Source organism: Oncorhynchus nerka, linkage group LG14 (assembly GCF_034236695.1).
Source record: "Oncorhynchus nerka isolate Pitt River linkage group LG14, Oner_Uvic_2.0, whole genome shotgun sequence".
Lineage (NCBI taxonomy): Eukaryota > Metazoa > Chordata > Actinopteri > Salmoniformes > Salmonidae > Oncorhynchus > Oncorhynchus nerka.
The window spans coordinates 58,860,891-58,885,908 of record NC_088409.1 but is presented as its reverse complement, the minus strand read 5'-3'; the positions used below and the strand labels follow the sequence as shown (position 1 = coordinate 58,885,908).

Below are 25,018 nucleotides of genomic sequence, written 5' to 3'. Positions count from 1 at the left end.
GGCAGGAATACATCTACATTTGCCCGGGCCTTTTAGCTATCGATGTGATGTTTGGCGGCGCTTAATCAATCAATTCTGTACCTGCCTGGCTGAGTGCCATTGTGGTGAAAGGAAAACACGTAAGGAAATAACATATTTGATCATGTTCTGTTCTGCTCATTTTAATTCAAGTACCCTGCACTCAACGGTTTCCTGTGTGTATCAAGAAAGATCCATCACCCAAAGGCCAGCCAAACAACTTGACAACTGTGGGAAGCATTGGAGTCAACATGGGCCAGCATCCCTGTGGAACACTTTCAACACCTTGCAGAGTCCAATGTTTCATTTAATCCATTTTAGAATAAGGCTATAACAAAATGGGGAAGGGGTCTGAATACTTTCCGAATGTACTGTTTTTACTGTATCTTAGTCTCCAAGACTGTCTCGGAGGTAGCAAGGCGGGGGCGGCTTATCTCATCTCCTGGTCAGTAGGGGGTGAGCGAATCATCACTGGTTCATACAAACACAGGACAGGGACATAGAGAGCCTAGTTAATACAACACTACTGTAGAGAGAAATAGAAATGGCGTCTTTTTGTAGGCACTAACTCCACCATGGTTCGTTGGACAAGGTTATGGGGAAATTAATGGCGTTTTTGGATAAACACCGAAAATAAGGTCTGTGGTAAACACAGGCTTAGAAGATCGTGTATGTTCTCCTCAATCGGTTAATCTAAATTTGTGATTTTTGAAGCATTTATGTTTTTTAGGACTACAAGTTGGTGAGCTCTATACCATGCCTTAACTGCCCGTGGGAAGATTCATTAAGTTGTAATGATTTGAATTAAATATACTTCAGTCTCACAGACAACATTATGTTAATAAATGTAGTGTATGACAAGAGTCTGGGTCAGCTCCTGATTTCTGGGCCACTGAAGCAGCCTGGGATGGTATGGTCTGCCCTTTGACCTCGAGGACGAGCCAATCTGTCATCAAGCGGCTCCGTTTCTTCATCAGAAAGTGGAGTCATCAGTGAGAGCAGCTCCTTGGTCTCCTCATCCTGAGGGAAAGAAACACTGAACACACACCCTTCCCTGTGTCCTACACATTAATCATAATAAGGCAGGCAAAGCTTATTGTAGGGGTGCACTTCAATAGTCTACAGTGGCTTCCTCTATCTACTTTAATTTGCACTGATCTGAACAGCAGATAGGTGAAAGCATTATGGTATTTGTCTTCACCCGTCCAGTTCATTCAGAGCAGAGAACAGAATATAAGCCACTTCAGACTATTGAGATGCACCCAAAACCTTGGTTAAGGTGCCATACTGTAGTATACCTCGAGTTTGAGCTTGGCTCTGTTGATGTCCATGCAGGAGCGGAGACACTCCCCAACCACCATGGCCCTCACATGCACTACGCTGCTATCCAGGTGGCTCTGTATCCCTCCCAGCATGACCTGCAGTAACTCTGACATGGGAAAAGACATTAGGGTTGTGATCATTAGGCACAAAACAGAAGAAAACAGACTTCAACAAGGTGGGACTACATGGACACTTCCCATAACAAAATGTTCATTGTCGTTTTCCTAGGAAAAATGAATATTTAACTCAAGAGGCGGACAGGTCAGAAAGTATGAACAGCTCTGATCATGTGACAATACTGTGCCGTAACATTAGGGGTGTTACCTGAGCGTAGCTACTCTAGCTCTGCATCACTCAATCACACACAGAGCAGAGCCCGGCTCACATAGAGCTGCTGCTCCAGAGGGGGTTGGCTCAGGCCTGGCACAGCAACCGCAGCACCAGGACACACACGCAATCAACATTGTCAAGAAAATTCACACATATCATCACAACACAAAAGACTCTGTTGTACACTCACCTGTATAAGTAGTGGCCTCTCCCTGTCCTGAGTCAGGTAGCCCAGAAGAATCCTCAAAACAAGAGTGAGGTTGAAGAGTTTAGCTATAACAGCTTTTTAAGTGGACTTTCTGTCCTTCAACACCAGGTTCCCCATGATCCTGGACCTCTGTCAGGCTTAGAGGAAAAAGAACACTTGCATTACGAGAAAAAGACATGGGACAAAGACAAAGCTTGACACCTTTTTATAACCTCTAGCAATCTCCCCTTCCCTTCCCTTACCTGTTGACAGTCCACACCAGCCCAGTGAGAACACACTCCAGCCAGCACTCTGGGACGGTCTCCAGCAGCTTCCAGCGCACCCTCTGCCAGACCATGTCTGAGCATGTGCAGGAGGAGAAGCGAGCGGTCAGCACCTCAAACACTAACCCTGCAGATAGAGACGCACAATGATGTAACTCTGCTGATGAACGGAAAAGTGTTGCGGTAGACAATCATCACTGCAGGAGGAACACATGTTGAATGCAGCCTTGCTTGACACGGTGTCCCTGAACACAAGCCTTTCCCAGGGCATGGGCAACAGAAGTCAGGGAGCAGTCTTTTCCATCTGGTAACAGCAGTAGATTTTATTCTGTCTTTTTAAATCCAATTTTACTCCTTGCGTGTAGTCTGTTCTGGACTTGGAACGGTGAAGAGACCTCTGGTGGCATGTCTTGTGGGGTATGCATAGGTGTCCGAGCTGTGTGCTAGTAGTTTAAACAGCTTGTTGCATTTAACATGTCAACACTTCTTACAAAAACAAGTATTAATGAAGTCAATCCCTGCTTTACTTTGAGCCATGAGATATTGACATGCATATTATTAATGTACATTTAAGGGCCATCCGTGCCACCCTGTTCTGGGCCAGTTGTAATTTTCCCAAGTCAGTCTTTGTTGCAGCTGACCACATGACTGGGCAGTAGTCCAGGTGCTACAAAACTAGGGCCTGTAGGACCTGCCTTGTTGATATTGTTGTCAAGGAGGCAGAGTAGCACTTTATTATGGATAAACCTCTCCCCGTCTTAGCTACTGTTGAATCAATATGTTTTGACCATAAGTTTACAATCCAGGGTTACTCCTGCAGTTTAGTCTCCTCAACTTGCTCAATTTCCACATTCATTACAAGACTTAGTTGAGGTTTAGTGAATGATTTTATTTACTTTTTATTTATTTCACCTTTATTTAATCACGGAGGCAAGTTGAGAACAAGTTCTCATTTACAATTGCGACCTGGTCAAGATAAAGCAAAGTAGTTCGACACATACAACGACACAGTTACACATGGAGTAAAACAAACATACAGTCAATAATACAGTAGAAAAATACGTCTATATACGATGTAAGCAAATGAGGTGAGATACGGGAGGTAAAGGCAAACAAAAGGCCATGGTGGCGAAGTAAATACAATATAGCAAGTAAACACTGGAATGGTAGATTTGCAGTGGAAGAATGTGCAAAGTAGAAATAAAAAATATTGGGGTGCAAAATAAATAAATACAGTAGGGGAAGAGGTAGTTGTTTGGGCTAAATTATAGATGGGCTATGTACAGGTGCAGTAATCTGTGAGCTGCTCTGACAGCTGGTGCTTAAAGCTAGTGAGGGAGATAAGTGTTTCCAGTTTCAGAGATTTTTGTAGTTCGTTCCAGTCATTGGCAGCAGAAAACTGGAAGGAGAGGTGGCCAAAGGAAGAATTGGTTTTGGGGGTCTGTCCCAAATACAATGATTTTAGTTTTTTGAAATATTTAGGACTTTTTTTTTTCTATTCTTCAAAAGAAATATTCAAACATAAAATCTATTTGCAGTGAAGCCACAACATTTACATTACATGCAGTCCTCTAACAGACTCCCATCCAGAGTGACCAATAGAAGCAACCAGGATAATCATCCTGTCCAAGGGCACGTTGACAGGTCTCCCAACAGGTCAAAACAGGGACCCGAACCAGCGACCTATCGGCCACAAGCTCCCAACCGCCGGGCCACCAACCCTCCAAGATCCCCCCACAGTTCCCTGAGAGCTGCCACTCAACAATTTACTTCAATACAAAACCTAGGAGGCTCATGGTTCTCACCCCCTTCCATAGACTTACACAGTAATTACAACAACTTCCGGAGGACGTCCTCCAACATATCAGAGCTCTTGCAGCATGAATTGACATCTTGTTCATCCAATCAAAGGATCAGAGGATTAATCTAGTACTGAAAGCACAAGCTACAGCTAGCTAGCACTGCAGTGTATACAATGTGGTGAGTAGTTGACTCAAGAGAAAGAAAATAGTTGAACAAATTAATTTCTTCCTAAATAAAGAAGAAAGAGAGAGCGAGAGTGTCATTTCTTTTTGCTTTCAGTTTCACCAACTTAGCTAGCAAATGCAGCTAGCTAGTTTAGCCTCCTGAAAGACCCTGCTCAGCCAGCTAGCTATGTTAGCTAGCTGGTAATTACTATCCAACAAAACACTGGAACTCTTCCAAGTAAAAGGTGAGCTTTTGGTTTTACAAATGTATTGCCACCAGTGCAACTGCTTGCTGATGGACACTGACGTTACCGCATGATTTAGCGGGTTTACTAACGTGTTAGTTTTATTAGCTATGCTGATTATGATTTTAATTTTGCTAATATGGTGACAATGATGTAGGCTGTGTGTAACTTGGAAAGGATTTTTTGCCTTGAAACTGAACTGTGTTTACGTATGATCAGTGGTGTATTCAATCTGCCCATTCTGTTGAAAAACGTTTCTTAAACAGAAGCAAACTGAACAAAACGGGGATAAACATACCTGAATTTGTCCAGGTATAGAAACTCTTGTTTGCAACTGTTGGACTAACATTATCAGCTAGATGCAGGCAAGAGTGTGCAAGGCGGTATTGAATGTCACTGTCTGTCCATGTGTCACTGTCTATCACATCAAATGTCTCTCTCGACCTGTGTGCACGTTGTAAACGTTCATTCATAGGCTAGGTTGATGCAACTTTATGATGGGTATAGGGAAAATGTTAGTATCATGTTGTAGCCTAAACCTATCGCTGTTACATTTAACTGGGTGAATGGAATATGAATGACAGTCAACCAATGTGCTGTAAAACGCCTACGTTACTTTGCTCCGTGTCAACTTTAAGGTTTTTACTTTCAAAATGTTTAATAACCGTTTTATATTTTTTCCCCTCGTACAACTTTTTTCATTAAACTTTTTCACCTTGGATGCTATATCTGGACATGGTTCTACAGGACCTCCACCAGCCGAAGCTAAGTAGTAACATTAACATTATGCCATCTAATTGCAGTTGCTGTATTCATAATATACAGGAGAACTATCGCCTTATGGTGACAATAACCGTGCTCCAAGCCCACCTTCAGACGCCATCGTTAGGCAAGGGTGTAGGAAATTTAATTTAACTGTAGGAAAGGATGAAACAGCGTCTGTGCCACCAATAAGTACAGATAGTAGTACATTTTCTCATGGCTTCTGGAAGGAAATGCTGTCGGAATGCTCAACTGGTGTCGCTCATTCAGCCGACAGAAACTTTCAACCGGTTCTCCCCATCAAACAACTAGTCAGAGTCAGAGGCTGAGCATTCTCACGTCTCTCCTCCACCCGTTACGGAGTCTGAGCCGCCAAATCCTCCCACCATTAGCCCTGACAAATTGAAAACCCTAGTCATTGGCAACTCCATTACCCGCAGTATTAGATTTAGAACGAATCATCCAGCGATCATGCACTGTTTACCAGGGGGCAGGGCTACTGACATAAAGGCTAATCTGAAGACGGTGCTGGCTAAGGCTAAAACTGTAGAGTGTAGAGATAGGGATATTGTTATCCATGTCGGCACCAACGATGTTAGAATGAAACAGTCAGAGGTCACCAAGCGCAATATAGCTTCAGTGTGTAAATCAAATAGAACAATGTGTCGGCATCGAGTAATTATCTCTGGCCCCTCCCAGTGAAGAGCTCAAAAGCCGAGTCTCAACTCAATTGCTGGTTGAAAACGGTTTTCTGCCACTCCAAAAAGACAGAATTTGGAGATAATTGGCCCTCTTTCTGGAACTCACCCACAAACAGGACCAAGCCTGGCCTGCTGAGGAGTCACGGACTCCATCCTAGCTGGAGGGGTGCTCTCACTCCTCTAGCTCCACAATGAGATAGGGTGCAGCTTAGTGGAGTCTGCCACTAGCACAGTCAGTGTAGTCAGCTCAGCTATCTCCATTGAGACCGTGTCTGTGCCTCGATCTAGCTTGAGCAAAACATGGCGGTATTCGCTTTAGCAATCTCATTGGAATAAAGATCTCCAGTCCTGTCATTATTGAAAGAGGTTGTGATCTCACATCTCAAAATAGGGCTACTTAACGTTAGATCCCTCACTTCCCAAGGCAGTCATAGTCAATGAACTAATCACTGACCATAATCTTGATGTGATGGCCTGACTGAAACATGGCTCAAGCCTGATGAATTTACTGTGTTAAATGAGGCTTCTCCCCATGGTTACACTAATGTCCATATCCCTGCGCATCCCGCAAAAGGCAGAGGTAACATTTCCGACAGCAATTTTTTTTTTATTACCGCGTTTTTGTCTTTTTAGCTTCTAGTCATGAAATCTATGCAGCCAACTCAATCACTTTTATAGCTACTGTTTTCAGGCCTCCTGGGCCGTATACAGTGCTCCTCACCGAGTTCCCTGAATTCTTATCGGACCTTGTAGTCATGGCAGATAATATTGACATTTTTTATGACTTTAATATTCCCATAGAACAGTCCACAGACCCACTCCATCATTGACTCAGTGTGTTTTGTCCAAGGGTAGCCTAGTGGTTAGAGCGTTGGACTAGTAACCGAAAGGTTGCAAGTTCAAATCCCTGAGCTGACAAGGTACAAATCTGTCGTTCTGCCCCTGAACAGGCAGTTAACCCACTGTTCCTAGGCCGTAATTGAAAATAAGAATTTGTTAACTGACTTGCCTAGTTAAATAAAAGTTTTTTTTTTTTTTTTTTTAAATGTCTCCGGACCAACTCATTGCCACTGTCACACCCTTGATCTAGTTTTGTCCCGTGGAATAAATATTGTGGATTTAAATGTTTTTCCTCAATCCTAGACTATAACATTTGCAACCACAACAAATAATATTCTCAAACCACAACCAAGGATCATCAAAAGCCGTGCTATAAATTCTTGGACAACCCAAAGATTCCTAGATGCCCTTCCAGATTCCCTCCACCTACCCAAGGACGTCGGAGTACAAAAATCAGTTAACCACCTAACTGAGGATGTCAATTTAACCTGGAATATTACCCTAGCGGCAGTCGCACCCATAAAAACAGTTGTCACTAGACATTTGGTCCCTGGTACACAGAAAATACCAGAGCAAGCTTCCAGAAAATTGGGATGGATATGGCGCTCTACCAAACTGGAAGTCTTCCAACTACACATACGCTACGGTCACAAGACGCAAGCCTCCGTATTGTCCCTCCGCCTCGACCTTTAAGCCTTTACTGAAGACTGATCTCTTCAGTAAGGTCCTATGATTGAGTATAGTATTACCCAGGGGTGCAAAGTTGAACGGCAAAGAACTGGCACGACGAACCGCCCTTGCCGTCTCTGCCTGGCTGGCTCCCCTCTCTCCACTGGGATTCTCTGCCTCTGACCCCATTACGGGTCTGAGTCACTGGCTTACTAGTGATCTTCCATGCCGTCCCTAGGAAGGGTAGTTCACTTGAGTGGGTTGATCTTCCTGTCCGGTTTTGAGTCCCCTCCGGCTCGTGCGGTGGAGGAGATCTTCGTGGGCTATACTCAGCCTTGTCTCAGGGTAGTAAGTTGGTGGTCTGTTGATATCCCTCTAGTGGTGTGGGGGCTGTGCTTTGGCAAAGTGCGTGGGATTATATCCAGCCTGGTTGCCCCCCCAAGTCTCAGCCTCCAGTATCTATGCTGCAATAGTCTATGTGCAAGGGGCTAGGGCCAGTCTGTTAAATCTGGTGTAATTCTCCTATCTTATCCCGTCCTGTGTGAATTTAAGTACGCTCCCTCTAATTCTCAGTCATCAGGACTACCAGGCCTGATGACTCCTGGCTGTCCCCAGTCCACCTGGTCATGCTGCTGCTCCAGTCTCAACTGCTCTGCCAGCGGCTATGGAACCCTGAACTGTTCACTGGACATGCTACTTTGTCCCGGACGTGCTGTTTTTGACTCTCTACTGCACCTGCTGTCCCGACCTCTGAATGACCATGCTGGTCATCTATGCACTGAACATCTTGAAGAATAATCTGGCTTTAATGGCCATGTACCATCTCCACCCGGCACAGCCAGAAGAGGACTGGCCACCTCTCAGAGCCTGGTTTCTTCCTAGGATCCTACCTTTCTAGACAGTTTTTCCTAGCCACAGTGTTTCTACATCTGCATTGCTTGCTGTTTGATGTTTTAGGCTGGGTTTCTGTATAACACTTTGTGACATTGACTGATGTAAAAAGGGCTTTAGAAATACATTTGATTGAATTGAAGTGGTAGGGTCTAGGGACTAGTTTGGAAATAAGCCCTAAACCCTGGTGCTGAGAGCACAGCAATCAGATTTAGCCTTCCGCCAGAAAATGCGAGTTTGAACTATTTTTAAATTAGTGGACAGTGCAACAGCCCGATAAAGGCATATGCCAAAACAGTGACAGTGTAAGTTAATGTTTGAGTTGACAAGATTTAAATGTGTTGTTTGTAAACAGAGTATAAAGCCTACTTACATGCTTCATTACCATCAACCTGCTCTTCACTCTCTGGGGTGCTGGATCTAAATTGGGACTTGTCAAGAAACACCGTGGAGCCACTAGAACTGCAGTGATAGTCATCAGTTAATGCATCACGGATGCTGTCGTTCGGTCCAGATCCAAACTCAAGGCGCCTTCTCTTCTCCCATTCAGCATCCTTGGGCTTTCTGCCCTTGGTCTTTTGAGGGGTCCGCACATTCTGTAATCTCTTCATCAGTAGTCTGGAGACAGTTTCCTGTTAGGACACATATGTAATGTCTCCCTTTAAAGGGATACTTTGGGATTTTGGCAAGGAGGCCCTTAATCTACTTCCCCAGAGTCAAATGAACTTGTGGATAATATAATCGTATCCAATAGTTAATCTAACTCAGGGGAAGTAGATAAAGGGCCTCATTGCCAAAATTCCAAAGTATCCCTTTAAATGCACATGACACAACAATGCAGAGATTACCGCTGTTAATTACTGAATAGCAAAAGCCACAATGGTTAGACTAAAAGGAAGTGAACAAGATGATCACTCACCCATTCATATTTATAATGCACTGAATTGTCCCGCAGCATATGGTAATATTCTACCAGTCGTTTGGCCATAGAATTTACTTCACGCTTCAATGGACACTTTAAGTCCTCCATTGTGGCTCTCATTATGGATCTCATGTTGGTCAGCGTGTTATGGAGTAGTCGACAGCGAAGTTCTTTTGAGAGTGTGTAATCTTGCTCTTGCCCAACGAGCTGCTTTTTAAAATAATATATTCTGGCTTGTTCTAACTCGCTTTCTGTGAATATGACATATTACAGTGGGGCAAAAAAGTATTTAGTCAGCCACCAATTGTGCAAGTTCTCCCACTTAAAAAGATGAGAGGCCTGTAATTTTCACCATAGGTACACTTCAACTATGACAGACAAAATTAGAAAAAAAAAATCCTGAAAATCACATTGTAGGATTTTTAATGAATTTATTTGCAAATTATGGTGGAAAATAAGTATTTGGTCAGTAATAAAAAAGTTTCTCAATACTTTGTTATATACCCTTTGTTGGCAATGACAGAGGTCAAACGTTTTCTGTAAGTCTTCACAAGGTTTCCACACACTGTCGCTAGTATTTTGGCCCATTCCTCCATCTCCTCTAGAGCAGTGATGTTTTGGGGTTGTTGCTGGGCAACACGGACTTTCAACTCTCCCCAAAGATTTTCTATGGGGTTGAGATCTGGAGACTGGCCAGGCCACTCCAGGACCTTGAAATGCTTCTTACGAACCAGTCCTTCATTGCCCGGGCGGTGTGTTTGGGATCATTGTCATGCTGAAAGACCCAGCCACGTTTCATCTTCAATGCCCTTGCTGATGGAAGGTTTTCACTCAAAATGTCACGATACATGGCCCCATTCATTCTTTCCTTTACACGGATCAGTCGTCCCTTTGCAGAAAAACAGCCCCAAAGCATGATGTTTCCACTCCCATGCTTTACAGTAGGTATGGTGTTCTTTGGATGCAAGACGGGCCTGGACATGTACTGGCTTAAGCAGGGGGAAACGTCTGGCACTGCAGGATTTGAGTCCCTGGCGGCGTAGTGTGTTACTGATGATAGGCTTTGTTACTTTGGTCCCAGCTCTCTGCAGCTCATTCACTAGGTCCCCCCGTGTGGTTCTGGGATTTTTGCTCACCGTTCTTGTGATCATTTTGACCCCCCGGGGTGAGATCTTGCGTGGAGCCCCAGATCGAGGGAGATTATCAGTGGTCTTGTATGTCTTCCATTTCCTAATAATTGCTCCCACAGTTGATTTCTTCAAACCAAGCTGCTTACCTATTGCAGATTCAGTCTTCCCAGCCTGGTGCAGGTCTACAATTTTGTTTCTGGTGTCCTTTGACAGCTCTTTGGTCTTGGCCATAGTGGAGTTTGGAGTGTGACTGTTTGAGGTTGTGGACAGGTGTCTTTTATACTGATAACAAGTTCAATCAGGTGCCATTAATACAGGTAACGAGTGGAGGACAGAGGAGCCTCTTAAAGAAGAAGTTACAGGTCTGTGAGAGCCAGAAATCTTGCTTGTTTGTAGGTGACCAAATACTTATTTTCCACCATAATTTGCAAATAAATTCATAAAAAAATCCTACAATGTGATTTTCTGGATTTTCTTCTCTAATTTTGTCTGTCATAGTTGAAGTGTACCTATGATGAAAATTACAGGCTTCTCTCATCTTTTTATGTGGGAGAACTTGCACAATTGGTGGCTGACTAAATACTTTTTTGCCCCACTGTATGTGCTGGGTAACTTCATGATTTTGGAGGGACTCCTTTCGTGATCACTGAGCCTGGATGCAAAACAGAACCTGGGCTTGGAGACACTCGGGTTCCAGCCATTTGCTCTGGTGAAGGTATTTGGGTTACTGGATCAGGGACTACTGGGGTCACTGCCATTAGTTCTGTAGGTGCTGGGATTACTGGACCGGAGAGTGCTGGGGTCACAGGATCTGGTACTGGAGGTGCCTGCCTTGTGCACAAGGTCTCAAATTTAGCTGATCTGAATCTTGTTCCTGTAAACCCATGCATCAGATAGACATTGCTTTCTAGGCAATAAATGCCCATTTCTACTTTGTTCGCAATTTGAAAAATATCAAATTAAGAGCTGCAAACATTTACACCAATATTACGTGTACTAGCTAGTGTAAACTGAAATCCTACCTCATGATCCTGATGAGCAACTTGCCATATAGCATTACTCCTTATGAAATGTTCTAGACCCAGTAAGAGATCCCTGATATCAAAGGAGAAGCTAAGAATGGGCAAAATACATGCAGGGTGAAAGGTAGTGGCCTTACCATCAAAGACATATCCTTTCATTACATATCTTTAGTGAAAAGGTTGGCACAGTTAGTGTCACCCGAAAATACTAGCCAAGATTGAAGATGGACCTCAGAAATGCACATATGGACTCTTAAATTACATTGTAGATGGGGACCTTATAAGATCACATCCATTGTTTTCATGAAACCCACTGCTTTACAGATTTTATATACACAGACTAAATTTAGCTGTGTAATCCTTTAGGCTCCCATGCCCCAAAGAACAAATTACTCATGGTTTATTATGTTGGAAAATATCAACCATAAATAAAGATCCAAGCTGTCTGCTATCCAACTTGTTGCTATAGCAACATCACGTGACCTTTCTCAGTGTGGGGTTGATGCGATATTGAAAGACATCAAGAGGACCTGGTACAATGGAGTTCAAATTCAAACTTCCAATGGGGAGAGAGCGAAATATATTGTGCATTGGTTTCTCTCCGCTGAGACAATTTAGCCCAACATGAGCTGTGGGGATTTAAAGAGGGGGTGGGGTTTAACAAATGTAGACAATGTGAATGTACTTTGACATTGATTGAGATGGTTCATATTATCCTGTTATTACTCAAACTGTATCAGATTTGAAATGTCTTATTGAGCAGTATTTGAAGTATGTGAAAAAGCTTTTCCCTGAAAACAATATTACATCAAAGCAACATTATTTGATTCATGTTCCATCTCAGATTAAATTATTGGTTCCAATGGTCAAAATACGGTGCATTCGGAAAGTATTCAGACCCCTTCACTTTTTCCACATTTTGTTATGTTTACAGACTTTCTAAAATGGCTAAAATTATATATATATTTTTACATACAATATCCTATTATGACAAAGTGAAAACAGGTTTTTAGAATATATATATTTTTTTACAAATAAAGAACAGAAGTATTACATAAGTATTCAGACCCTTTGCTATGAGACTCGAAATTGAGCTCAGGTGCATCCTGTTTCCATTTATCATCCTTGAGATGTTTCCACAACTTGATTGGAGTCCACCTGTGGTAAATGATTTGGAAAGGCCCACACCGGTCTATATAATGTCCCACAGTTGACAGTGCATGTCAGAGCAAAAACCAAGCCATGAGGTCGAAGGAATTGTCCGTAGCACTCCGAGACATGCTTGTTTCAGCAGCATTGAAGGTCCCCAAGAACACAGTGGCCTCCGTCATTCTTACATGGAAGAAGTTTGGAACTACCAAGACTCTTCCTAGAGCTGTCCGCCCTGCCAAAATGAGCAATTGGGGGAGAAGGGAGGTCACCAAGAACCTAATGGTCACTTTGACAGAGCTCCAGAGTTCCTCTGGGGACATTTTTACATTTACATTTAAGTCATTTAGCAGACGCTCTTATCCAGAGCGACTTACAAATTGGTGCGTTCACCTTAAGACATCCAGTGGAACAGCCACTTTACAATAGTGCATCTAAATCTTTTAAGGGGGGTGAGAAGGATTACTTTATCCTATCCTAGGTATTCCTGAAAGAGGTGGGGTTTCAGGTGTCTCCGGAAGGTGGTGATTGACTCCGCTGTCCTGACGTCGTGAGGGAGTTTGTTCCACCATTGGGGGGCCAGAGCAGCGAACAGTTTTGACTGGGCTGCGCGGGAACTGTACTTCCTCAGTGGTAGGGAGGCGAGCAGGCCAGAGGTGGATGAACGCAGTGCCCTTGTTTGGGTGTAGGGCCTGATCAGAGCCTGGAGGTACTGTTCCCCTCACAGCTCCGTAGGCAAGCACCATGGTCTTGTAGCGGATGCGAGCTTCAACTGGAAGCCAGTGGAGAGAGCGGAGGAGCGGGGTGACATGGGAGAACCTTCCAGAAAGACAACCATCTCTGCAGCATTCCACCAATCAGTGCTTTATGGTAAAATGGCCAGAGGGAAGCCACTCCTCAGTAAAAGGCACATGACAGCCCGTTTGGAGTATGCCCAAAGCCACCTGAAGGACCCTCATACCATGAGAAACAAGATTCTCTGGTCTGATGAAACCAAGATTGAACTTTTTGGCCTGAATGCCAAGCATCACGTCTGGAGGAAACCTGGCACCATCCCAACGTGAAGCATGATGTTGGCAGCATCATGCCGTGGGGATGTTTTTCAGCAGCAGGGACTGGGAGACTAGTCAGGATTGGGGGAAAGATTAACTGAGCAAAGTACAAAGAGATCCTTCATGAAAACCTGCTCAGGACCCCAGACTGGGGCGAAGGTTTGTCCTTCCAACAAGACAAAAAAAAAACTGTTTTTGCTTTGTCATTATGGGGTATTCTGTGTTGATTGATAAGGGGAAGAAAACGATTTAATCAATTTTAGAATAAGGCTGTAACATAAAATGTGGAAAAAGTGAAGGGGTCTGAATACTTTCCAAATGCACTGTTTGTGTATGACGGTCCTCAATGCTGAATTTCAGAAATGTATGAAAGTCTTTGATAAAACATAATCAAATGTTTGAATGTTGTCAGAATGCTAGACGGGTCACAATACCCTATTTTTTTCCAATGAGCGGGAGTTGGGACCAATATCAGAGGTGAAGAATATGTAATATCTGCAAGCAAAAGTGAGGGATTTCCTTGGGTCTGGTTCTTAAAAAACAAGAGAAACAATCCTGATTTAAATATCATCAAAATTGATGGCATTACATGATAACTTGTTGATTGCCTAGCTGTGCTAGTTTCACATAAAGTACCTAGAATTAGATCTAACATCTAAATTAGACAACTCAAGACCAATTTTCTTAAAACAAGCTGAATAATCTAAGACATACAGTGCTTGGTAAAATTACTTCCAGTATCTTATTGGGGGGGGGGGGGGGGGGGGGTTGATTTATTGCCTTAATACAAGATTTATTTAGTTCCTAGGATTTCATTTTTTTGCAGTACATACGAGTTTATCATCAAGTCAGACTAAGCATCACTTCAAATATGTTGAGTAAGGTAAGTCACAGCAGGTGTCTGAACATTTTCCATTCAACAACATCAAATAATTCAGCACCTCTGACGAATGTGGCGTCTGTAAATCTCTATTGTGCAGATTCATGACTGGATTAGACCATTTTCCTTTTCTCACAACAGCATTATATTTATTTCCTGATAAGAGGCACAACCAATGACGGTACTTTGGTCTATGGTGAATGGGATATCTTAAGAAAGGTCTAATTGCTGCCAGTCACGTTGCACAGTGAGGTTTGGGCTATTTAGCAATCAATTATCATGCAATGAATCAGCTTTAAACACCTAAATGAAGAACTGAAGAGAAACCGTGATTAGATGTAGAGACACTAGACGAGAGCGTTTACTGTTTCTGGGAGGGCAGGTTCATTTTTCTGAGGGAGTGTGCTACCTTTCTGATCATTTGTGGGGCGAACCTCAACAGTCCCTCATCCCTGACAAAGTCTCTGCTTTTCAGCTTGGCGTTCTTCCGCCGGCGGATATGATATAGCCTGCCGAGATGGGAAGACACTTCTACTGTCCGGCTGTTCTGCCTCTTCACGCCATGCACTGAGATCTCAAACACAGTCCTGGGGTTGATGATCAGCTTCCCCGTTTTGTAGTGGGATTTGAGAATGGGTTCTCGCAGGACATGCAGAAGGAAGTTAATGCCAGGAATGGTGGCCCACTCTGACAAGTTGAATCTGCTGCTTTCGTCAGTCTTCTCGATTGGGAAAACATTGTTTTCAAAGTAGAAGTTGGCCTTGTTGCCGTATTTGATCTCCAGAGTGCTCAGGAGCTCCCCCCAGGTGTTGTTGTCCACGGGGAGGATGATCTCATCAGGGTCATGGAGGAGGAGATACTTAGTCTGGTACATGTTCCTGTACAGACAGTCGTTGAGCGCAGGGATCTGGCCATAGTAGTGCAGGTCACCGGGTGACTTGATGGCAAGCCAGCTGGAGGACACCTTGATGTGGGTGTCAATTGGCCAGGGAACTACTTCCACCAGACCAACTTCGTCTTTATAGTAATACAGTACCTCCTCCATGTCACGGCTGCAGTTGGTCTTATAGACCACCACCCTCTGGGCCCCCAGCAGGCGATACATCTCCATGGCCTGCACAAACTGCAGCACGTTGTTGTACCCCCCGAACATGGTAGAGAGGCACACAGTGAAGTTGACAGGAAAGCTGGACTCCCTTGGTACCCTGTTCAAGATTGGGACAAAGGTGACGTGCTCAGGATCAAAGTCCTCAGACACCAAGCCAGCGTGTGTGGGCTCACAGTCCTCCGGGATGTCACACAGGAAGTCCCCCGTGCCGTAAGGGAACCCGAAGTGCGAATTGTGGATAGTCCGCTTGGCCAAAGAGGTGAACAGACGGTCTTGGCAGCATAGTAAGCAGTGATGGATGGTCTTTTCTGGTCGCCACACGATGGAGATGAGACGAAGGCTCATGTTATGGGTCCGGTGCTCAAAGAAAGCATTCAGCACAAATGTTTTGGACCCTTGGATCGGGATGAAGGGGTCAGTGCTCAAATTTGGAAAGCAGGTGTCCATTTCCCAGTCCTTCCTCCGAAACAATTGCTCTACAGACCATTTCTGAGTAATAAAAATGATACATCCCATGGTGAACAGAGTCAAACCAAGAAATATCTTCATCAAATTCTTCTTTGTCATGGTTATGAGGGGCTGATGAGGGTCTCTCTGAAGAAAGCTGCAGAACACAAATAGCAATACCATCTTTCAGTTTTCCTGTACAATAAACACAAATATAAATATTTTGATGTCAAGGGTCAGAAAGCAGTGTGCAAACAAAAAAATATTTAAAGACGCAATCTGAGATTGGTACATCCATTTTTGACGTAGAAATTAATTATATATAACTCAGCAAAAAAAGAAACATCCTTTTTCAGGACCCTGTCTTTCAACGATATTTGGATTTTTACGAATGAACTTCACAGATCTTTATTGTAAAGGGTTTAAACACTATTTCCCATGCTTCTTCAATGACCCATAAACATTGGGGCGGCAGGGTAGCCTAGTGGTTAGAGCGTTGGTCTAGTAACCGGAAGGTTGCAAGTTCAAACCCCCGAGCTGACAAGGTACAGATCTGTCGTTCTGCCCCTGAACAGGCAAGTTGACGGCCTAGGAACAGTGGGTTATTGAAAATAAGAATTTGTTCTTAACTGACTTGCCTGTTAAATAAAGGTTAAATAAAAGGTCAAATAAAAAAAATAAAAGAACAATGAAGGCCGCAGTTATGAAAACTTAGGACACTAAAGAGGCCTGTCTATGGACTCTGAAAAACACCAAAAGAAAGATGCCCAGGGTCCCTGCTCATCTATGTGAACGTGCCTTAGGCATGCTGCAATTAGGCATGAGGACTGGAGATGTGGCCAGCTCAATAAATTGCCATGTCTGAACTGAGACGCCCAGGGAGACAGGACGGACAGCTGATCGTCCTCGCAGTAGCAAACCACGTGTAACAGGATCGGTGCAACCGAACATGGCAACAACAACTGCCGAGTTACACCAGGAACACACAATCCCTCCATCAGTGCTCAGACTGTCCGCGAGAGGCTGGGCTGGTCTAAGGCAGGTCCTCACCAGACATCACAGGCAACAACGTTGAGCACAAACCCACCGTCGCTGGACCAGACAGGACTGGCAAAAAGTGGTCTTCACTGACGAGTCGCAGTTTTGTCCCACCAGGATTGATGGTCGGATTCGCATTTATCATCGAAGGAATGAGCGTTACACCGAGGCCTGTACTCTGGAGCATGATTGATTTGGAGGTGGAGGGTCCGTCATGGTCTGGGGCGGTGTGTCACAGCATCATCGGACTGAGCTCGTTGTCATTGCAGGCAATCTCAACGCTATGCGTTACAGGGAAGACATCCTCCTCCCTCATGTGGTACTCTTCCTGCAGGCTCATCCTGACATGACCCTCCAGTATGACAAAGCCACCAGCCATACTGCTCATTCTGTGCGTGATTTCCTGCAAGACAGGAATGTCAGAGTTCCGCCATGGCCAGCGAAGAGCCTGGATCTCAATCCCACTGAGCACGCTTGAGACATGTTATATTGGAGGGTGAGGGCTAGGGCCATTCCCCCCAGAAATGTCCGGGAACTTGCAGGTGCCTTGGTGGAAGAGTGGGGTAACATCTCACAGCAAGAACTGGCTAATTTGGTGCAGTCCATGAGGAGGACATGCACTGCAGTACTTAATGCAGCTGGTGGCCACACCAGATACAGACAGTTACTTTTGATTTTGACCGCCCTTTGATCAGGGACACATTCAATTTCTGTTAGTCACATGTCTGTGGAAGTTGTTCAGTTTATGTCTCAGTTGTTGAATCTTGTAATGTTCACACAAATATTTACACATGTTAAGTTCGTTGAAAATAAACGCAGTTGACAGTGAGGACGTTTCTTTTTTTGCTGAGTTTATATATTAGTCGTTTAACTTTTAATTTAAAGTTGAACTGACAGCATTTTAACAACATAAAATCTTATTCAAATCTGTACACACACCCAGGAAGAATGACACCTTTTTTTCTAACAAGTGAGCACTTCACATTTTTATACTTTCATACAAATGTTTGGGAATTAAATGGAGCACGGTTTACCAAACTAGGACCTCAGTACCCCAAGCTGCACATTTAGATATTTGGCCTAACACTACACAGCTGATTCAAATTACCAAAGCTTGACGATTAGTTGATTATTTGAATCAGCCATGTAGTGCAGGGCAAAAAACTAAAATGTGCACAGAGTTTGGGAAACCCTGAGTAAGGCATTTGTGATCTATGTGGGAAAATGTCTGTGCAATTGGACAACAAATAGACACTGCAGGAAATAAGATATCTCAGGCTTGTCTAGGACCAGACTTTACACAGACCCATGTACCATTAGAGGCCTAAGTTATATCCAAATAAGACATTTTATACATGGACCTTCCATCCTTGACTTTGAACTGGACTGTGTTTTTGCAGGCATATATCAACAGAGGGACTTTAGATCATTAGAAAGCATTTGCCAAAAGCCATAAAATACACCTGAATGGAATTCAGCATATTTGCATATAGAGTGAGTGACGTCACCGATTGAAACGCTATTAGCGCGCACCCCGCTAACTAGCTAGCCATTTCACATCGGTTACACCAGCCTAATCTCGGGAGTTGATAGGCTTGAAGTCATAAACAGCTCAATGCTTGAAGCATTGCGAAGAGCTGCTGGCAAAACGCACGAAAGTGCTGTTTAAATGAATGCGTACGAGCATGCTGCTGCCTACCATCACTCAGTCAGACTGCTCTATCATGACATAATAACACACAGAAATACGAGCCTTTGGTCATTAATATGGTCGAATCCGGAAACTATCATTTAGAAAACAAAACGTTTATTCTTTCAGTGAAATACGGAACCGTTCCATATTTTATCTAACGGGTGGCATCCCTAAGTCTAAATATTGCTGTTACATTGTACAACCTTCAATGTTATGTCATAATTATGTACAATTCTGGCAAATTAATTACGGCCTTTGTAATTAAAAATTGGAAATATTGGACTTCACCCAGTTCGCAACGAGCCAGGCGGCCCAAACTGCTGCATATACCCATACTTGCACGGAACGCAAGAGAATTGACACAATTTCCCTAATTATAAGAAATTCATGTTAGCAGGCAATATTAACTAAATATGCAGGTTTAAAAAGATATACTTGATAATTGTTTTTAAAGAAAGGCATTGATATTTATGGTTAGGTTTGGTGCAACGACAGTGCTAAATCATCACCCGTTTGGCAAAGTAGGCTGTGATTCGATGAGAAATTAACAGGCACCGCATCGATTATATGCAACGCAGGAAACGCTAGATAAACTAGTAATATCATCAACCATGTGCAGTTAACTACTGATTATGTGAAGATTTATTGTTTTTTATAAGTTTAATGCTAGCTAACAACTTACCATGGCTTCTTGCTACCCTCACGTAACAGGTAGTCAGCCTGCCACGCAGGCTCCTCGTAGAGTACAATGTAAGGCAGGTGGATAGAGGATTGGACTAGTAACCGGAAGGTTGCAAAAACGAATCCCCGAGCTGACAAGGTAAAAATCTGTCGTTCTGCCCCTGAACAAGTCAGTTAACCCACCGTTCCTAGGCCGTCATTGAAAATAAGAATGTGTTCTTAACTGACTTGTCTAGTTAAATAAAAGGTGTAAAAAAAATATAATATATAATAATATATAAGATATATATATATTTTTTTTAATTACCGATTTCCGTAGCTGTTTACATACCATCACAGTCAGAGGCTGGCACTAAGAACGCATTGAATGAGCTGTATTCCGCCATAAGAAAACGCTCACCCAGAGGCGGCTCCTAGTAGCCGGGGACTTAATGCCGGGGACTTAATGCAGGGAAACATATCCATTTTACCAAATTTCTATCAGCATGTTAAATGTGCAACTAGAAGGAGAAAAAAAATTAAAGCAGGAAGCACCAGTGACGAGATCAATAAAAAAGTGGTCAGACAAAGCAGATGCTAAACTACAGGACTGTTTTACTAGCACAGACTGGAATATGTTCCGCGATTCATCCGATGGCATTGAGGAGAACACCACATGACCACAGTCTTTGGCTTCATCAAAAAGTGCATTGATGACATCGTCCCCACAGTGACCGTATACCCCAACCAGAAGCCATGGATTACAGGCAACATCCGCACTGAGCTAAAGGCTAGAGCTGCCGCTTTCAAGGAGCAGGACTCTATCCCGCAAGCTTATAAGACATCCCACTATGCCCTCCGACAAACCATCAAACAGGCAAAGCATCAATACAGGACTAAGATCGAATCGTACTACACCGATTCTGACGCTCTTCAGATGTGGCATTACAGACTACAAAGGGAAGCACAGCTGAGAGCTGCCCAGTGACACGAGTCTACCGGACAAGCTGAACTGTTTAGAGGCAAATGGCACTGACACATGCACGAGAGCGCCAGCTGTTCCGGAAGACTGTGTGATCACGGTCTCCGCAGCCGATGTAAGTAAGACCTTTAAACAGGTCAACATTCATTTACAAGGCCGCAGGGCCAGACGGATTACCAGGACGTGTACTGTGAGCATGCGCTGACCAACTGGCAAATGTCTTCACTGACATTTTCAACCTCTCCCTGTCCAAGTCTGTAATACCAACATGTTTTAAGCAGACCATCATAGTGCCTGTGTCCAAGAACACAAAGGTAACCTGCCTAAATGACTACCGACCCGTAGCACTCACGTCTGCAGGCATGAAGTGTTTTGAAAGGCTGGTCATGGCTCACATCAACACCATTGTCCCAGAAACCCTAGACCCACTCCAATTTGCATACAGCCACAACAGATCGACAGATGATGCAATCTCGATTGCACTCCACACTGCCCATTCCCACCTGGACAAAAGGAACACCTATGTGAGAATGCTATTCATTGACGACAGCTCAGCATTCAACACCATAGTGCCCTCAAAGCTCATCAATAAGCTAAGGACCCTGGGACTAAACACCTCCCTCTGCAAACTGAGCCCTGGACTTCCTGACAGGCTGCCCCCAGGTGGTAAGTGTAGGTAACAACATATCCACGACACGCACCCTCAGGGGTGCACGGCCAGGCACGACTCCAACACCATCATTAAGTTTGCCGATGACACAACAGTCGTAGGCCTGATCACCGACAACGACGAGACAGCCTATAGGGAGGAGGTCAGAGACCTGGCCATGTGGTGCCAGGACAACAACCTCTCCCTCAACGTGATCAAGAAAAAGGAGATGATTGTGGACTACTGGAAAGAGGACCGAGCACACCCCCATTCTCATCGAAGGGGCTGCAGTGGAGCAGGTTGAGAGCTTCAAGTTCCTTGGTGTCCACATCACCAACAAACAAACAAACATGGTCCAAGAACACCAAGACAGTCATGAAGAGGGCACGACAAAACCTATTCCCCCTCAGTAGACTGAAAATATTTGGCATGTGTCCTCAGATCCTCAAAAGGTTCTACAGCTGCACCTTTGAGAGCTTCCTGACTGGTTGCATCACTGCCTGGTATGGCAACTGCTCGGCCTCTGACCGCAAGGCACTACAGAGGGTAGTGCGAACGGCCCAGTACATCACTAGGGCCAAGCTCCCTGCCATCCAGGACCTCTATACCAGGCGGTGTCAGGCCCTAAAATTTGTCAAAGACTCCGCCATCCTAGTCATAGACTGTTCTCTCTGCTACCGCATGGCAAGAGGTACCGGAGCGCCAAGTCTAGGTCCAAGAGGCTTCTAAACAGCTTCTACCCCCAAGCCATAAGACTCCTGAACACCTAATTGCTACCCAGACTATTTGCATTGCCCCCCCCCCCTTTTACACTGCTGCTACTCTCTGTTATCATTTATGCATTATCACTTTAATGACTACCTTCATGTACATATTACCTCAACTAACCGGTGCCACCGCACATTGATCCTTTACCGGTACCCCCCTGTATATAGTCTCGCTATTGTTATTTTACTGCTGCTTTTTAATGAACTTGTTCCTTTAATTTCTTATTCCTTTCTGTATCTTTTAAAACTGCATTGTTGGTTAGGGGCTCGTAAGTAAGCATTTCACTGTACTGTTGTATTTGGCGCATGTGACTAATAAAATTTGAACTCCACTAATGGTCTGTATGAAGCCAAACGTAGCAGCTGCTCATCAATTATTTCAGCAAAAGGAATAAATGGTTAAAAAAAGGCCCGCGTCCATAGAGACACATACCACCTCTACTGGTAGTACTGCTACTACCAGCAGTACTACACCTGCATCTGTCGACGACACAAGTTGTTCTGCTTCCACGAGCACATCCAATGCTAGCATCAGTAATTATACATTTGTTGTTAGTCCAGCTAGCATGGACACTGACAGTTGGCTCTGATGCAGCCGAAGAGCTACTGCCCCCTTACCTGGGAAAAGACCTTACAACAGACACACAGGTCATTCCATCATTGTATGATTTTTTTGTGTGCAAATGAACTGAAGCTTACGGACAATGTCAAATGTGATATAGCGAAGCACCTGAGTGAGTTGGGTGCGCAATTACGCAGGTACTTTCCCGAAAAGAATGACACAAACAACTGGATTCGTTATCCCTTTCATGCCCTGCCTCCAGTCCACTGACCGATATCTTAACAAGAGAGCCTCATCGAAATTGCAACAAGCGGTTCTGTGAAAATTTTATTTAATCAGAAGCCACTGACAGATTTCTGGATTGGGCTGCACACAGAGTATCCTGCCTTGGTAAATCCACTGTTAAGACACTGATGCGCTTTGCAACCACATACCTATGTGAGAGTGGATTCTTGGCCCTCACTAGCATGAAAACTAAATACAGCCACAGACTGTGTGGAAAATTATTTATAACAGACTCTCTCCAATACAACCCAACATTGCAGAGTTATGTGCATCCTTTCAAGCACACCCTTCTCATTAACCTATGGTGAGTCATTCATAATTTTCAATTAACAAATAAAGTTTTATATGGAAGATGGCTAATTAAGAGCAACATCATTGATTATTATTATTTGTGCCCTGGTCGTATAAGAGCTTTGTCACTTCCCACGAGCTGGGTTGTGACAAACTCACACTTATGTTTAATAAATGTATCTATTGTGTGTGTGTTGCAGGCTGACAATGATGGCAAAAAAACGACATTTGAGAGTGCGTTGACCCTGGTGCTAGAGAGGGTACGCAGCTGGAGGTTGAATGTTTGAGGTGGTACGGGACTATAAAACATTTGGGAATCACTGAGCTAGAGCAAGATAAGCTAAAAACCAAACGAGGGAACAGCTTGTAGTTGGCCGTCAAAATTGCACTAATAGATAATGACATCTGAATGGGAACTTGCCTGCTCGCCAATTTGACAAATAAGACATGCAAATAAGACAGTCGTTCAAGTTCAGCATAGCTAACTAGCTAGCAAAGCGATTCACATGTCTTCCTAGCTAACCAAATGATAAGGTACAGTAATGAACCATGGTAGCTTGAGATTCGACAGACCTTCAAACTTCAATATGTCACGAACGAGTTGTGCTACATACCTTAAATTAGGCTCTTTATGGCGGTAAAAAGTGTACAACGTTACACAGGTCTTATTTTTCCGATTCCAACCCGTTTCATAATTACATGGTAATTTAAAAGGCAGCCTGATGCAGTCAACGTAACTAGTTAGGGATCATCAACAAACTGCATAATCACAATATTCCAATTTAAAATGTGACTTAGCAACCTCATTTCAACGGTCCATTATTCCTGACACAGAGAGACAAGTTGAATTTATAAATAATTTAAAGTTCTATAGCTCTTTGACCATGTGACCTAGACACCTCAAACCAACTTTGGAATATTATTATATTATTTTTTGGTTAACCTTTATTTAACAAGGCAAGCCAGTTAAGAACAAATTCTTATTTTACAATGAAGGCCAAACCCGGACGATGCTGGGCCAATTGTGCGCCACCCTATGGGACTTCCAATCAAAGCCGGATGTGATGCAGCCTATTCACAGGGTAGAGACACATATCACACACCCTTTGGTTTGCTGAGAAATGGTTTAATGGTCTTTTATCTTACTTCATTAGTTACATTTTGTACTTAGAATTTTAATAAATCTTTGATCACATGGCCTAGGCACCTTAAGCCAACTTTTTTTGTTCAAAGGTTACGGACACACATTGCACACCCTTTGGTTTTCCCATAAAGCAGTTACACGATTAATATAAATATATGAATCTTTAAAATATAATTATCTCTTCAACCATGTAACTTAGCAGTCTCATTTCAACTGTCCATTATTCCTTATATATCTATGTGTGTGTGTGTGTGTGTGTGTGTGTGTATACACTGCACACAAAAATAAAGGGAACACTAAAATAACACATCCTAGATCTGAATGAATGAAATATTCTTATTAAATACTTTATACTTTACATAGTTGAATGTGCTGACAACAAAATCAAACAAAAATTATCAATGGAATTCAAATTTATCAACCCATGGAGGTCTGGATTTGGAGTCACACTCAAAATTAAAGTGGAAAACCACACTACAGGCTGATCCAACTTTGATGTAATGTCCTTAAAACAAGTCAAAATGAGGCTCAGTAGTGTGTGTGGCCTCCGCGTGCCTGTATGACCTCCCTACAACGCCTGGGCATGCTCCTGATGAGGTGGCGGATGGTCTCCTGAGGGATCTCCTCCCAGACCTGGACTAAAGCATCCGCCAACTCCTGGACAGTCTGTGGTGCAACGTGGCATTGGTGGATGGAGCGAGACATGATGTCCCAGATGTGCTCAATTGGATTCAGGTCTGGGGAACAGGCGGGCCAGTCCATAGCATCAATGCCTTCCTCTTGCAGGAACTGCTGACACACTCCAGCCACATAAGGTCTAGCATTGTCTTGCATTAGGAGGAACCCAGGGCCAACCACACCAGCATATGGTCTCACAAGGGGTCTGAGGATCTCATCTTGGTACCTAATGGCAGTCAGGCTACATCTGGCGAGCACATGGAGGGCTGTGCGGCCCCCCAAAGAAATGCCACCCCACACCATGACTGACCCACCGCCAAACCGGTCATGCTAGAGGATGTT

The 25,018-nt window shown here is 43.7% G+C and overlaps 1 protein-coding gene across 1 annotated transcript; it reads right to left on the bottom strand.

The window, feature by feature from the left end:
- Positions 1-14,266: 14,266 nt before the first annotated feature.
- On the bottom strand, positions 14,267-23,757 carry LOC115141540 (uncharacterized). Its single transcript, XM_029680496.2, has 2 exons — positions 23,469-23,757; positions 14,267-16,084 (listed from the first exon to the last, which is right to left on the bottom strand). Exon 2 carries the CDS (start codon positions 16,045-16,047, stop codon positions 14,734-14,736), a length of 1,314 nt encoding a protein of 437 aa, XP_029536356.1. The 5' UTR covers positions 16,048-16,084; positions 23,469-23,757; the 3' UTR covers positions 14,267-14,733.
- Between the last annotated feature and the right edge of the window lie 1,261 nt (positions 23,758-25,018).

Excerpts from the sequence above, each read along its gene's own strand:
- LOC115141540 (XM_029680496.2), bottom strand. The coding sequence starts at position 16,047 with ATGACAAAGAAGAATTTGATGAAGATATTTCTTGGTTTGACTCTGTTC.